The sequence below is a fragment of the Nicotiana tabacum genome, chromosome 18 (assembly GCF_000715075.1).
Source record: "Nicotiana tabacum cultivar K326 chromosome 18, ASM71507v2, whole genome shotgun sequence".
NCBI lineage: Eukaryota > Viridiplantae > Streptophyta > Magnoliopsida > Solanales > Solanaceae > Nicotiana > Nicotiana tabacum.
The window spans coordinates 123740820-123758538 of record NC_134097.1 but is presented as its reverse complement, the minus strand read 5'-3'; the positions used below and the strand labels follow the sequence as shown (position 1 = coordinate 123758538).

Below are 17719 nucleotides of genomic sequence, written 5' to 3'. Positions count from 1 at the left end.
GGTTGTTTCAGATTTTTTAATTACTAAATCAAATTAATTGTGTTGGGTTATTAAATCTAAAGACCAAATCAAACCAATAAAAGTCTGGTTTTTTAATCTCGGTTTTTCTCAGGTTTTTTCGGTTTTTCAAGGTTTTTTCTTAAAGTCTTCATAGTATAAAACATAGAATTTGTGCTTCAAATATTTCTTTAATCGTAGTAAGACAGAACTATATAAGGTATTTTTCAAATAAATAACATAAAATATGAGATGAATCATAACATTGTACGATAATATTCAATAATAACGATAATAAAATAGCATAAAATAAATATTATTAATCCATAATGAAAATAAACATAATCTAAAATCACTAAGTTGTTAAAATAAGTACGACTAATTATAAGTACTATTATTTACATGACTTAACACTAAAAAAGTAAGTTATACATTTTATCTAAACCATGAAAAAACAAAAAAAAATTATATCCAATACTATTCTCATTTCAAGTACAATTAAATTTAATGTCTTTTGTTAGCATTAGCTAGTATTGATTTAATTTTGGTTTGGGATTTTTTTGAGTTACTAATATTTATGGACTATAAAATTTATTGGAGCATTCAAAAATTATAAGTTCAACCTTTGAAATAATACGTTAAAAGATCAAACTATGAAAAAATTTAAGAAATATTTATAAACTACGCTACAATAAATATTTTTATGTATTAAATATATTAAAAACTTATGTACATGTAATGTCAGGTTGGTTTGGTTACGGTTTGACTTTTTTTGGTTAAAACCAAACCAAACTAATTATGGTCGGGTTTTTTTTCCAACACCAAACTAAATCAAACCGAACCATAGTCGGATTTTTTTTAGTTTGATTCAGATTATCGGTTTGGTGCGGTTTGTCGGTTTCCTTTATACACCCCTAATTGTCTATAAAACTAGTTAATAACATGTTTGGCCAAGTTTCTCCGAAGCTAAAAGTATTTTTTTAATTAAAAAAAATATTTTTTTTCAAAGTTACAGTGTTTGGCCAAACTTTTAGAAGAAAAAAGTACTTTTGAGTAGAAGTAGAAGCAGTTTTGGAGAAACAGAAAAAAGTAGCTTTTCTCCAAAAGTACTTTTTTGAAAAATACTTTTGAAAAAAATACACTTAGAAACAGTTTTTAAAAGCTTGATCAAACGCTAATTATTGCTCAGAATTATTTTTTAACTTAATTAAGCCAAACAGAAACTGTTTCTCACCAAAAATATTTTTGAGAAAAACACTATTGAGCTCCTCAAAATAAACTGTTTTTTGCATCTTGGCCAAAAAGACGGGAAGTTCAAATCAATACTTCCAAGAAATCTCTAGTCTCATTAGAAGCAAATTAACCTGAATTCCAGGTGAATGCCCCGTATAGACAGGCAACTTAATTAGATCCCCCATAATTTGGGCGTTCGAAGATGATTTCTTTAAAAAAAATTGGAACAATTGGATTTCAATGTCAAGTTTTAATTTTATTACACGTAATACAACCACTTAGTTTAATCTAATGTTAGGTCATTAAATCTTAGATAGTTTTTTTTTCTCTTTAATATTTTTTGCTAGAGAGTGACGTCATGAATAGTGGAGCAGATGATAGTAGAAAAAGAGAAGACCCATCCCAAAATTTCAGTCGTACTCTAAAGTGATGCATCTTTTAGCAGAAATATCATGAGTCCTAAGCCTAAATTATATTACAACGAGCAAACATTAGAACGTAAGATTAAGGGATCACCCAATAAATGGACGAGCCCAAAGGAGGCAAATTCATTTATTCAAGTCGACATACAGTTGAGTCTAGAAAGGATGTGTAAATGCTTTCTCTTTTCTTACTTCCTCTAGCTACAAATGATGATAAATTGATATGGCGAAGGTCTGACTTTCTATTTACTTCTAATAGAATGAATCTGACACCACACATGCATGAATAAATAAACTAGATAACTGTGACTCCATAACTGGAAAAAATTAGGAGATATATATTTGACTACTCAAAAATATTACTACAAATGAACGCAGTGGATTCATTCACTTTGGCAAAATTAAATAAAAAGAGGAGGAAAATGCATTTTAAACATGCTTTTCAAAGCAATGTGACGAGGATTATATTGTTGAAGTGCATATATGACCGGTACAATAACAACATCAACATACTCAGTGTATTTTTACATGTGAGGTTTGGGGAGGATAGTATGTATGCAGACTTAATCCCTACCTTGTGGAGGTAGAGAGTCAATTTTCGATAGACCCTCGACTCAAGAAGTGCATATATATGATCGATAGAACCTATAAAAGCTACACATTTTGGGATTGAGTTGATAATATTGTAGATTGAAAATAATGAACAAAAGATATTTACGAAATTTCCATGATAGTTCTACTTATTTATTTAATTTCGCCTTTTTTAATAGTGATATAGATTTAGTATTGATATTAAGGAATTGCTTTTACACACTGTTCCAAAATGGGACAGCACAAGCAAATAATGGATCAATGGATAGAATGTTGGCATACACTTTAAAATGAGAGAAGGAAATTGAAAGTAGCACTATACAACAACTTCATTAATTAACAATTATTCATTCAAATTATAATAAATAAAATAGTGATAGAGGATACACCAAAAAAAAATATTATGTCTTTTGAAGAAAAAAAAAAGAATAGAGGATACACCAAATGGATATATAGTACAAAATGATGCTAAACTCCGAATTATAATAATTGAAGCATATTATTGAATAGGAAAAAAGAAAAAGAAATGTGAGTTTGATGTTTAATTTGGATAGAAAGCAAAGCTAAATGAAAGTCGTGTTTAATGTAGAAAAATAGTGTTGATTTTAAAAAGTTTGTCGCTGTAAGAAAGGGCAGTGTCACGACGAGGAAAACGAAACCGAAAAAGTGGATATATATAGGGTAACAATAAGAATGTAATTATGAGAAGAAATGAAAATGAAAAATAAAAAGACAAAAGAAAAAAGAAGAATACCACTTATGACAATTCCTCTTTAATCTTCTTTGTTTTTTCCCATAACGAGAAATCCTAACCAACTTAATTTTGCTGATGAATTTAAAAAGGAAAAAAAAATATAAACTAAGCATATCACTTTTATTTTCAAAATAAAAAATATTATATTGGAGGATCAAGGAAGAGAAAAGGGAAGGACAAAAAGAGGGATATATAGTAAATATTGAATAAACCACACTTGTTTTGTGAGAAGTTTCCGGTGATTCGTTAGATTATGAGTTTTAAATAGGTGAACTTGCATACACTCGGTGTTTATACCAAATCACTAAATCTTATGTATTTGCATGTACGTTTCTCTCACTTGACCATAATTAACTAGTACTAGTATATACTCACCACATGATTAAATCACTTAACCATATAATTTTATATAATCTAATATAAATATCGGGTGGAGGTAAATTTTTGATATTCATACTTTATATACGGAAAATGGCTTGATTCAACATATATATTCATGAAAATACATCACAAATGGTTTCTTTGTATTTGTCTCTATATGTATAACTTCCATCAACCTCTAATCAATTCATTTTCTTGAGTGGGACCTCAATCTTCTTATTTATACTCATCTCCATGTGTTCTTCTCCCTTCAATCCTACAACACTTCAATTCTTATCATATCATCATCTCAACACCAGTGCCTCTAAAGCACTCATTTTTATCCACATTAATTGATTATATTTCTTCCCTTTTATAATTATGGCTTTATTCCTTCTTTCTTTGCTTCTCCTTTTCTTGTTCAATTCAAGCAATGCTCAGGGTCCCCCTTCTCCAGGCTACTATCCTAGTTCTAAGGTTCAATCTTTAGGGTTTAGCCAGTGTTTTAGAAACCTTTGGGGTCCTCAACATCAATCTTTGGACCAAAGTGCCTTAACTATATGGCTTGATAAAACCACAGGTCTTTTAGTTCTTGTCTCTCTTTTATTTCTTTGTATGCAATATTAGTAGGGGAACTTGGAGCAACAGTAAAGTTGTCTCCGCGGTGACCTATAGGTCACGGGTTCAGCCGTCGCCGTTAATGCTTGTATTAAGGTGACTGTTTACTTTACACCTCTTGGGGTGCGGCTCTTCTCCGAACCTTACGTTAATGCGAGATGCTTTGTGCATCTGACTGTCTTTTGAACTATATATAATGATGATATAATGTGTTGTTTAACCTGTCATAATAGATTAATTATCATTTTTATCAAGCTGATCAATTAATGTCATCATAGAGATTTATATATTACATTATAAGCGATATTTGATTGTGTGTAAATATCTTTTTACACCCTCCACTAGAATTTTTCTAATCACATCTTCATTTTCCTTTATTGCACATTTAAGTTTTGCATAGCATCTCATATTTCTAATTTCTTGGATTTTCTCATGTATTTTAAATACAGGGGGAAGTGGCTTTAAATCTCTAAAAAATTATCGTTCCGGTTATTTTGGCACTTCTGTGAAGCTACAGCCTGGTTACACTGCTGGAATTATTACTTCTTTCTATGTGAGAACAAATTTAATAAAAAAAATTATTTTTACTGATATTTTGATTTTTTATATAATAATCATTATATTTCTTTTTTCATGAATTCTGTGGTAGCTTTCAAACAATCAAGATTATCCAGGGAACCATGATGAAATTGATATTGAGTTTCTTGGAACAACGCCAAATAAGCCTTATACTTTACAAACAAATGTATACATCAGAGGAAGTGGAGATGGAAATATTATTGGGAGAGAAATGAAATTTCACCTTTGGTTTGACCCAACTCAAGCTTACCACAATTATGCTATCCTTTGGAATCCCAATGAGATCATGTTAGTCTTTTATTTAATTGTCTATTTTTAGTCTTTTTAAGATTTTTTCTTTTTCCATATCGTTTTATCAACTTTATATCAACATCATGCATGTAAGTATACATAATTCACATGAAGTATTTGACTCATCGCACACAGGATATATAGGCAAAGAGAGTCGTTTATACCGTATAAGTGATATGATAGCATAAAAATTCTTTAGTGTACAATAATTAACTCTACAACTTTTAAATCAAGAGATTAGTTAAAGATTGACAAAGCAACTAGACAGAGAATCGAGTAAAACCTAATAGCAAGAAGTTAAAAGATATAGATATGTATCTACTCCTTTAGGTGACATAAAATATATAGTTATGCTATTTTTGTCAAATATCAAAAAGTATTCTCATTCATTAATGTAACCACTTTAGGCCCCATGCAAATGTTTTCTTTTAGTTGTTTTTTTTTTCTAACGTGTCCTTGCTATTGTTTTCTTTGATTTTGACTTGTAGATTTTTTGTCGACGATGTTCCAATCAGAAGATACCCTAGGAAAAATGATGCTACATTTCCACAAAGACCTATGTATGTGTATGGTTCAATTTGGGATGCTTCATCTTGGGCAACAGAGGAAGGAAGAATTAAAGCCGATTATCGGTACCAACCATTCATCGGAAAATATAACAATTTTAAAATTGCTGGTTGCACAGCTAACGAGAACCCCTGGTGCGGACGCTCGCCCTCCAGCTCTTCGTCTAGAGCTGGTGGGCTGAGCCGCCAGCAGATGGCGGCCATGCTATGGGTGCAGAGGAACTATAAGGTGTATGATTATTGTCGGGACCCCAGGAGAGACCATACTCACACTCCTGAGTGTTAGTATGGTTCGTAAAAGAAATTAATGTAAATTGCATTAATTACATAAAATTTCATATTGTAAGTGAATATAAGCTGAAATCACGAATAAGAGGAATGAAGCGTGTAAAGGAATATTGTTTGGGGTGCCTTGAGATGGTCCTACTTGCCAATGAATAGTTGGAAAGAGTAGTTGAAGCGTCCAAGTCTCAAAGGATTTCAATGTGGATTTTTTCTTTTGTTTTCTTGAAATTTATTTAAGTGTGCATTGAACATGTTTCATTTAAGTTTCAGGGGGGAAAATTGTCAAGAATATTGAAGAAAAAGTGAGGTTGATCTTGTCCCACTTGGGATATATTTGGTCATTTCACCAGAATTGCCTTTCAATTGTACTTTATCTTTGATTAAATGTATTTTGTTTTTTAATATATGATCGGGAAAGAAAAAAATATTACGTAGTCAAAAATAAAAAAAAATCGAGCGTTATATTTTCAATTTCCAAATCGCTCCTTCTTGTCCAAGTTGATGGCCAAAAGCATTAATAAGCAACTCGATATATAATACCTTGTTATGAAATAAAAGCAATTTAGTAAAACATGAACAAGAAATAAAGACAATTTAGTAAAACATGAACAAGAAAGAGATACAGAGAAAGGAAGAAATTTTCTTCTTCAATTGTGTGTATTTTCCTATCTATTACAAGGCCTTTATATAGGCATGAAAAATGAAGAAAATATGTCATGGAATATGTCATTGAACATAGAAAATATGTCATTGAATATGTCATTAATCATTTGAGAGAAAGATCATGGAGGAAGAGTAGACATCCACCATATTTTGATTTTTATCATAACACTCCCCCTTGCATGTCCATAAATAATGTACCTCGTTAAAACCTTATTAGAAAAAAACCATATGGGAAAAAAATCCTAATGAAGGAAAAAGAGTACACATATTTAGAAATACGCCTTTTGGTTGCCTCGTTAAAAACCTTGCAAGAAAAACTCAATGGGACAAAACCTTGTAAGGGAAAAAGAGTACAACGCATATTAACTCCCCCTGATAAGATCATCAGTTCACATCGTTGAGCCTTCGTATCCCAATCTTGTACACTAGTTTCTTGAAGGTTGACGCCGGTAGATATTTGGTGAACAAATCAGTCATATTATTACTTGAACGGATCCGTTGCACATTAATATCACAATTCTTTTGAAGATCATGTGTGAACAATAATTTAGGTGAAATGTGCTTTGTCCTAACTCCTTTATGAATCCTCCCTTTAATTGGGCTATGCATATTGTATTTTCTTCATACAAAACTGTGGGTAGTTTATCACACTTCAAACCACATTTGTCTCGAATAAGATGTATAGTAGACCTCAACCATACACATTCTCGACTTGCTTCATGAATAGCAATTATCTCAACATAATTAGAAAAAGTAGCCACGATTGATTGCTTAGTCGATCGCCAAGATATGACAGTGCCACACATGTAAACACATAACATGTTTGAGATCAAGCCTTGTGTGTGTCAGATAAATACTCCACATCGACATAACCAACAAGATCGGTATTGCAATCATTGCCATAAAATAAGCCCACATCGGTAATCCCCCTTAGATAACGCAATATGTGTTTGATTTTTTTCCAATTTCTCCTTGAGCAGAGCTATATCTTGTTAAGACATTAACTGAAAAGGTTATGTCATGCCTTGTAGTGTTAGCAAGATATATTAGCGCACCAATTGCATTACGATATGGTACTTTAGGACCAAGAAGCTCTTCATTATTTTCATGAGGTCGGAGTGGATCTTTATTTATATCGAGTAATCTCACAACCATCGGGGTACTTAATGGATGTGCTTTATCCACATAGAAGCTCTTTAAAATCTTTTTAGTGTATGCTGATTGAAGGACAAAAATTCTATCTTTCATATATTCAATTTGTAGACCAAGACAAAATTTTGTCTTTCCAAGATCTTTCATTTCAAATTCTTTCTTTAAACAGTCTACTGCTTTAGGAAGCTCTCCGGGAGTTCTAATGATATTTGAATCATCAACATACATGGCGATTATAACAAATTCAAATCCATATCATTTTATAAGGATACAAGGACAAATTGAATTATTCTTATACCCTTCTTTCAACAAGTATTCTCTCGGGCGATTATACCACATGGGCCCTGATTGTTTCAATCCGTATAAGGATTTTTGAAGCATTATTTAATAAATTTCTTGGAAACCTTAATATGCTCCAAGACAATTTAAATCTTTCAATGATATCCACTATACGCATATCAAGTTTTTCATATATTGCCAGATTAAAACCTGAAGTGACTATATCCACTATAAGAGAACATGTCTCCATATAATCAATGTGAGGATATTTACTAATTTTCTTGTGCCACAAGTCATCTTTATGTCTATCGACTTGAACCTTTCGCACAAGAACACATTTATACCTCAATTGACTTTATACTTTTAGGTGTTGGACTATCCGTCCAACTTCACATTTTTCAAGTGAAGTAAATTTCATTGCGTATTTTTTATTTGGCCAATCTTTTATCCGTCCAAATTTCATGACAGATTTGATCTCAAGATCCTCGTCAATATTAATCATATTGAGCGCTACATTATATTAATAATATCGTCGACAATCATTTTATGTCGGTTCCATTATTACCCAATAAAGACATAACTTATTGAGATCTCTTTATTTCATTATTTTCAGGTACCTGAGCCTCTCCCATGAGGTCTTATGAAGTGTTATGTCGTGGTGCTCTTCTAGGGCACTTGCCTCCTTATTATGACCATTTTGAATATTTGCCCCTCTCCTTCTTCAAGGAGTTTTATCTTTGGAACCGATTGGTCTGTTACACTTCATGCGTGCCATAGACTCTGTCCCTCATGGACTTTATTCTATTTGGAGCATTAGCAGCTGAAATATGACATTTAGCTTTGGGTCAGCAAATGCGTCTGGCAATAATTTGTAAATGAATTATCACTTGAACTTCAAGTTTATATTTTCTTGTACGAGGATCTATATGTATTCATAATAATTCATTTCACGTATCACTTTCTCAGCTGCCCATTTTCTCCCCCTAATGTTGGAATCACCAACACATTTCCCAACCATCTTTGGGAACTCATCTTTGTGCATTTTGGTGGCATAATTAAATCATATAGCACATCCATATTTCTATATAGAAATTATTTGGTTCCTGACCCTGAACCGATTGTGATAGGGAAATTTTTTTATAACTTGACTAGATGCGTACAAGTGCTGCTGTATATTAAATAATAAATCTCATACCAAATTTTGTTTTTGGGAGTTTTGTTCTCATAACCAATGATTTAGCTATAATTGGAGGCATACAATTTCTGCTAAACCAACTTGGATTTAAACCAGTATTATTAAGATAAATCATCATAATTTATATTCTGGAATTGTGCTCTAATAATTTGAGTAAGCAATCTTGCAAAAACAAAACTGCAAGTTGATAACAAATGCACATGTGACCATAAAATAGATGCATCTATTAAAATCATATTATAGTAAACAGTCCACATGGCAGGTGACTGGGCCCATATATATATCACCTTTTATTCCTTCCAGAAATCAAAGGATTCAATCCCAACCTTTAACTGGTATATCATGAGAATAAGCAGCACAAGAGAATTCTTGAAGAATCTTATATTCTTCAATATGTGTCAATGTAATTCTTAATTAATTTTTCGCATCATAATTGAATCGATATGGTCAACCGGTCATGCCAATTAATATTTATTTTAGTAAATCTCTAGTTTACTTGTGGCATATGATTCCAGCATCATGCTTATATTTGTGTAGTACAAATAGAAAGAAGATCGGGTAACCTTTCATATTTACCCGGTATGATTATAGAAATATGAAGATATTCAATCTTCCTTTCATTTATAGTCTCAATATGCCAATCACTTTGACTTATATATTTGAAACTCAAAAAGTTTCTTTTGAGACTTTACAATATCAATGTCATGAATAAGTTTATTCATCGGGGTAGTAACAAATTAGTTTTTCCGGAGTTCTTAACAATTTTTGTACTACAAGATCTTTTATCATACCATTCATATGGTAAATGTCTCCTTCACGGAGAAAATTATATCATAATAAATTATCATGGTCAAAATCATCATAAGCAAAATCATTTCTTGCTTTAATTTTGCCTTTAATAACTTTTATAAGGCATGACAAAATAATATTTGGCATATCACATGTACGCGACCAATGACATATTCATGTAACCACACAATAATATTTATTCTCTTTATTTTACTCAAACCTCCCTTAGAGGTGAGTTGTGTGGTATTCATATAATCATGAATTGCATGTCTTTATTCATTGCTTTTATCACATATTGCCACATTCAACTTTAGGAATGGGTTTGCATTCTCAATGCTTATCATAAGTCACATTCTCTTCAAGGAATGGATCATAATCAGCGACGTGCTTTATTATTTTCATACCAATTTGATGGTAAGCATTGTTTTCACATTTTGAAGGACTATTTTGAGAACTCTTATTGTTCTCCTTTTATAATCATAGTGATGATTATTATTATTTTGATATTTGGAACGCCCACGCTCATTTTTTAACCACTTGTCTTCATTGAAACTTATTATGCATTGTTATCACTTTCACTTCAAGAATGGAGCAAATCAAGTGGGACAATTTTCATGCCTTTTCATGAAAAATATATTATTTTTCTTTAGTCATCATTATATCATCAATATGATACATTGGGACTCAAACTCAATGTCTTACCAATATAAAGGCATTGTAGGCCATAATAAATTGGGACTCAAACCCAACTCTTATCATTATGGAGCATCAAGACTTGATCCCGATGTCTATTCCTCAATTATGGCATAATAGGCTAAACAATATTGAGATTCATTCTCAAGCCTTAATTTCAATCACATGCCAAAAAAAGTTATACACAACTAATTTGCAACTTAGCAAATCAAATTTGCTTTCTTAAATAAGTGTACAAATCTCAAATCAGCGTAAAGCTTTATTAATTATTTGTAGCATCTATATGAAATACAACCGTTTGTAGTCAGAATATTTCTTCTAAATTCTATTAGAGTTTAAAAGGATCATAAAATCATTGTCATAATATTTATTGAGTCTCTCTCAAAAATATTGTTGTTTTCGGGGTATATCCTACCTATTGGATTTGATTTAACGCCATGACTTTCCTTCACTCAATTCAACCAAGCAATTAGTGAATAAATTTATCAAAAGTAAACCATATAGGTAATAACACACATATAATACTAATACATAAATTCAGTATTTATATTACCTGAAAAGTGACATTATAGGTAATAACTTACCAGTTGTAGCTTGTGCATCATTCATATAAAATACTTAAAAATGACAAGTCAGTAGCAAACATCAAGTAGGTCATGGATACTCAAAAATACCTCTTCTAGTAGTCATACTAATCATTGTTTGCTTTCAAATGATACGACCATAAATTATGAAGTATACTTTCTCAATAGCTAGTTTGTTTTCCAAATTTCAAAGAAGTAATTAATCAACCTAAATAAAGATGTGAAGTATTTTTTGTTTTCTTCAAGGTGATTTATGCTTTTAATTAGTATGACCATTTTTTTTATTCTTTTTTTTGTACTATATGCAAGTGTAAAAATCCAAAAGAAAAAAAAATATTCATCCAAGTAAAAGAAAATGTTAAAAGCGACAGGACAGATTGAAGATAGTTAACACACAAATATGCATAAGACAATTTATATAAAATATCCTTGGTTACCATGACATGCATCATATCAACAATTAACTGCTACTATGATTTTCACATATAGAACTTCGAAAATTTTATTCCATTCATGCGATATAAAAGATGTAATATTAATATGGGCTTATGTAATATAGGTGTAGTACAAAGTTGTGTGCATATGGGATTTTAGAGGAATGACAAGTATAAGATAATCATACCTTCTTACATTTCATTACTTACCATATGTAGTTTCTCTTTACATTTAACCATATGATGATATGTATAGCTTCTAATTGTAATCTTTCAGGATGTAGGAAAATTTTGTAGATATATATACAATTGGTTAGAGACTCGTGCTGATAACGTGTTATGAAATAAAAGCAATTTAGTAAAACATGAACAAGAAATAAAGACAATTTAGTAAAACATGAACAAGAAAGAGATAGAGAGAAAGGAAGAAATTTTCTTCTTCAATTGTGTGTATTTTCCTATCTATTACAATGCCTTTATATAGGCATGAAAAGTGAAGAAAATATGTCATGGAATATGTCATTGAACATAGAAAATATGTCATTGAATATGTCATTAACCATTTGAGAGAAAGATCATGGAGGAAGAGTAGACATCCATCATATTTTGATTTTTATCATAACATACCTAAAGTTTTCCTACTTTCTAAGACATTAAAGCTGGAATTTTCTTTTGATCATTAGCTTAAATGGATATTTATTAGGAAGTTGAAGTATTATTTCTTAAACGCAAATTTTCTTATGGTTTATCTTCAATGATGTTACGATCCAAAAATCCAACTAGTCGTGATATCACCTAACCCAATTCATTAAACAAGCCAATTAACAATAAATTATAATATAATGATAATGATAAGAGTCAAAAATTACAAATCATGAGCTTCTAAGACTTAGAGTTTACAAAGCTGATATGAAATAAATACACCATCTGTTCGAAACACACATAAACAGATTTGCTTATCTAAAGCTATCAAGAACAAGAGGCAGCTATAACCGGAATGCATATACATCTTCAATGCCATCTCCCGCCATGCCAACAACATCAGCTCCAAAATTTGCATGCAAGGTGCAGAAGTGTAGTATGAGTACAACCGACCACATATACTCAATAAGTAACAAACTTAACCTGGAGTTGAAAGCAGTGACAAGCTTGGACAACGGTCAGAGTCCAACACCAATAGCCAAGAGCAACTCGTAACAATATAATAAAAGCAACACAATTAATAACTCAAAGATATGTTACGCAGCTCATTCACAGTTATGAAAAATAGTCATGCTTTTCAGGTATAATAGTAAAAACCCAAATCTTTTACCGAAATCAAAATAAGAGTAAATCAGAAAACTTTGATTTTTCCAAAAACTTTCAACAATAGATAAGATATTTCATTCTCAGATAGCATGAGGAAAGTACATCTCTATGCCTACATGTCAATGTGCATGTGAAATCATGAATGTCACAAAACCGTGTAGCATGAGAAAATGCATCTATGTGCATGTATGTCAAGTATGCATGTCAAATGCAATGCATCACAGTGATGAACTCATATACTCACACTCTCAGAGTACTCAATCTCACTGTCGCGCACTCCCGCTCAATCACTTAGCACACTCAACACACTCAGTCACTCAGTATAGTACGGTACCTCCGCACACTACTAGTATGTCAGACTCCAAAGGGGAAGATCATGTCCAAGCGCTAATATAAAGCCAATATGGCCTGCAGCGGTGTGCAGTCCGATCCCATTAATAGTGTGTGTGTGTGTGTGTGTACATATATATATATATATATAAAGCCAATATGGCCTACTGCGGCGTGCAGCTCGATTTCAATAATAATAATAATATATATATATATATATATATATATATATAGAGAGAGAGAGAGAGAGAGAGAGAGAGAGCGGTATGCAACCCGATCCTATCAATCTCACTCACAATCCGGCCCTCGATCTTAGCTTAGTTATCAATCTCTCCAGTCTCTCGGGCTCAAAAATCTCATGCCAATCAGCCCAACAATGATAACATGATGTGACAACAAATGATAACAAAGAATGAGATATGATATGCAAATGAATGATATGACTAAGTAAAACAACAACAACAATAACAACAACAACAACGGCCTAGTGTAATCCCACTAGAGGGGTCTGGGGAGGGTAATGTGTACGCAGACCTTACCCCTACCCTGAGGGGCAGAGATGCTATTTCCAGGAGACCCTCGGCTCAAGAAGGAGACAAGAGATGATATATTAGTACCATCAATAGAATCATAATAAAATACAGCAATATAGGAAATACGAAATAGATGGAAAGTACAATAATAACCAGTAGATAAAGCCATGCATCAGTAGATAACCACTAGCATCCTAAAACTAAATCTTAACTGTCTAGTCCTACTCGGGTGTGCCGTAGAAATATTTGCAACTTCCTCCTAACCTACAACTTTAATGCTCAACCTCCGCAATACCCTGTCAAGGGCAATGTCCTCAGTAATCCTAAGTCGCGCCATGTCCTGCCTGATCACCTCTCCCCAATACTTCTTGGGCCGCCCTCTATCTCTCCTCGTGCCCACCACAGCCAGTCGCTCACACCTCCTCACCGGTGCATCATGCTCCTCCTCTGAATGTGCCCGAACCATCTGAGTCTTGCTTCCGGCATCTTGTCCTCCATATGGGCCACGCCCACCTTCTCCCGAATATCTTCATTCCTAATTATATCCATCTTAGTGTGCTCGCACATCCACCTCAACATTCTCATATCTGCTACTTTCATCTTTTGGATATGTGATTTCTTAACCAGCCAACACTCAGTCCCATACAACAAAGCAGGCCTAACCATTGCTCTATAGAACTTACCTTTTAGTAACGTTGACACTTTCTTGTCACACAGGACACCCGACTCTAACCTCCATTTCATCCACCCTACCCCAGTACGGTGTGTGACATCCTCATCGATCTTCCCAATCCCCTAAATAACCGACCCAAGGTACTTGAAACTACCCCTCTTGGGAATAACTTGAGAGTCAAGCCTCACGTCGACTCCCGCTTCCGTTGGCTCGACGCTGAACTTACACTCTAGGTATTCTGTCTTAGTCCTGCTCAACTTGAAACCCTTCGACTCAAGGGCTAGTCTCTAGACCTCCAGCCTCTCGTTGACGCCGCCTCGTGTCTCATCAATTAGAACTATGTTATCAGCAAATAGCATACACCATGGCACCTCCCCTTGAATATGATGAGTCAGTGCGTCCATCACCAGGGCAAATAGGAATGGGCTAGGTGCAGACCCTTGGTGCAACCCCATATCAACCGAAAAGTGCTCTGATTCGCCTCCTACTGTCCTAAATCTTGTCTTAGATCCATCATGCATATCTTTAATCACCTTAATATAGGCAACCGGAACCCCTTTAGCCTCCAAGCAGCTCCATAGAACCTCCCTAGGAACCCAATCGTACGCTTTCTCTAAATCAATAAACACCATGTGGAGGTCCTTCTTCCTATTCTCGTACTGTTCCACCATCCTCCTAATTAGGTGGATAGCTTTTGTGGTAGAACGCCCCGGCATGAACCCAAATTGGTTGTCTGAAATAGACATCGTCCTTCGCACTCTCATTTCTACCACTTTCTCCCAAACTTTCATGGTATGGCTTAGTAATTTGACACCCCTATAATTGTTACAACTTTGGATATCAGCTTTGTTCTTGTACAATGGAACCATTGTACTCCACTCCTCAGGCATCCTATTCATCTTGAATATAACATTAAATAACTCAGTCAGCCATTTCAAACCTGCTCTACCCACACACCTCCAAAGTTCAACCAGACTTTCGTCTGGCCCGGTTACTTTGCCCCTACTCATCTTACGCATTGTCTCCATGACCTCCTCGACCTCAATGTGCCTACAAATGCTAGCGTCATTGAGACTGTCGGCATTCCTATATTCACCTAGAACAATATCCTGATCCCCTTATTCCTTTAGAAGTTTATGAAAGTAGGTCTGCCACCTCCTCTTAATCTGGTCATCCCCCATCAAAACTTTGCCATCCTCATCTTTGATGCACCTCACTTGGTCCAAATCCCGAGCCCTCCTCTCTCTCGCCTTAGCCAGCCGGAATAACTTCTTCTCCCCAACTTTGTCCCCTAATTCCTCATACAAACGAGCAAAAGCCGCCGTCTTAGCCTTCGAGACTGCCAATTTCGCCTCCTTCCTAGCTACTTTATATCTCTCGCTATCTCTCTCATTTCCTCCTCACCAGTGCTCCCTACTAACCGTAGGTATGCCGCATTCTTCGATTCCACTTTACCTTGGACAACTGCATTCCACCACCAGTCTCCTTTGTGGTCACCAGTGTGGACCAAAGATATCCCTAACACCTCTCACGTCGCCTTCCTTATACAGTCCGCCGCCGTCGACCACATAGTGTTCGCGTCCCCACTACTCATCCAAGCTCCTATAGCCGATAACCTTCCTCCCAACTCCTGATCTTTATCCTCAGTCAAGGCGCCCCACCTGATCCTCGGGCGACCTCGCACTGACCTCTTCTTCCTCCATTTCATAATACCAATGTCCATCACCAAAAGCCTATGCTCCGTTGCAAGGGTCTCACCTGGGATAACCTTGCAATCCTCGCACAACCTTCTATCGCATCTCTTGAGGAGGAGATAGTCATTCTGAGTCCTCGCCACCAAACTTTTGAAAGTAACCAAATGCTCCTCCCACTTCGGGAAACTCGAGTTCGCAATCACTAGCTCGAATGCCTTGGCGAAGTCCAACAGCGAAGTGTCCCCTCCGTTCCGCTCCCCGAAACCGAAGCCGCCATGCACCTCAGTATAACCACCTGCAGACGACCCAATATGACCATTGAAATCTCCTTCTATGAATAACCTTTCGGCAGGCGGAATACTATGCACGATCTCATCCAACCCTTCCCAAAAGCGACTTTTAATCTCCTCATCCAAGCCAGCTTGCGACACGTACGCGCTAACGACATTTAACGTACACTCACCAACCACCAACTTGATAGTCATTAATCTATCATTCACCTGCCTAACCTCTACCATAGACTCTTTAAGATACCTATCTACCAAGATACCCACTACATTCTTACCCCTAAGGACTCTAGAGTACCACAACTTATACCCATCTGCGTCCTTCGCCCTCGATCCGACCCACCTAGTCTCCTGAACACACGCTATATTAATCTTCCTTTTCTGGAGGATCTTTGCCAACTCTATAGACTTACTCGTTAGTGAACGTATGTTCTATGACCCGATTCTTAACCTATAGGCTCCATTGCCCCCTCTACCTCCCCAGCCTCCCGTCCTACCCCCTGGCCCCTGCCCCACACTCTACCCCACCCGAGGACATGCCCTTAGTCTATCATCCCATACTATAGCCACTACATGTACGCAAGCTAAAGAAGACTCGCTAGCATACAACGATCAACGAACCAAACTGGAAGGAAACAAGTAACTACTAGCCCACTAGTTGTAAGATGGAACTAGTACAAACTAAAGTAACATTAATTTAGCTAACACCAAAAGGGAAACAGTAAAACGGGAGGTACTAACTCCCGAGAACAGAACCTGTGATTGATTTGATGTACTCGATGTTGTTTCACACTCACATCCAGCTTCCTACCGCCCTTCGCTAACACTCACCCAGGCTGTTGTCCTTTTGTTTATGCGCGTGCGCCCAACTTATCTCCAGCAACTCCAAGGATTTCCCTAAAAAATATAGAAAATACCACGTACAAATAGGAGGTTGTCACCGCTACCATTAGTGTAGCCTTGATAGTAGTAGGGGAAATGGAGGGAAAAAGCAGAGAAAGGGACAAGAAACAAAGGGCAAACAAAGACAAAAAGCAAAACGACAAAAACCCTAGCTAACTAAAGTACACCTTATTAGTGAAACAAAATCTTTGAAAACTTTTACAAAATTTCCAATTAATGAATGAGCCCTTAGTACTGCCACTGCAACAGATCGATAAACAAGAGGATTGAGAATAGGATATAGGGAAAATGACCTACCTGGGACACTAATCAGAGAGGCCGGAACCAGCACACCTGAAGGGGCGTTCGTCGGAAAGAGATGGCGATGGTTGAAGTCGACCGTCAGTGTAAATGCAATATAAGCAAATAACTCAACAGCAGAAATGACCTCAGCGGGTCCCAACAGGATAAGCATACAGCCTAAACATGATTTCTAACATGGATCATTACTCAATTACTCTAGCACG

The 17719-nt window shown here is 35.1% G+C and overlaps 1 protein-coding gene across 1 annotated transcript; it reads left to right on the top strand.

Moving 5' to 3' along the window:
• The first annotated feature begins 3613 nt into the window (after nucleotides 1–3613).
• Nucleotides 3614–6167, top strand: LOC107815673 (xyloglucan endotransglucosylase/hydrolase protein 31). The gene is made up of 4 exons (XM_016641295.2): nucleotides 3614–3937; nucleotides 4425–4528; nucleotides 4625–4842; nucleotides 5334–6167. The coding sequence occupies exons 1-4, from the start codon at nucleotides 3739–3741 to the stop codon at nucleotides 5695–5697; spliced, it is 885 nt and encodes a 294-aa protein (XP_016496781.1). The 5' UTR covers nucleotides 3614–3738; the 3' UTR covers nucleotides 5698–6167.
• Nucleotides 6168–17719: the final 11552 nt, after the last annotated feature.

Excerpts from the sequence above, each read along its gene's own strand:
- LOC107815673 (XM_016641295.2), top strand. The coding sequence starts at position 3,739 with ATGGCTTTATTCCTTCTTTCTTTGCTTCTCCTTTTCTTGTTCAATTCA. Across the intron at positions 4,529-4,624 it reads GAATTATTACTTCTTTCTAT|CTTTCAAACAATCAAGATTA; the intron begins GTGAGAACAAAT and ends ATTCTGTGGTAG. Across the intron at positions 4,843-5,333 it reads TGGAATCCCAATGAGATCAT|ATTTTTTGTCGACGATGTTC; the intron begins GTTAGTCTTTTA and ends TTTGACTTGTAG.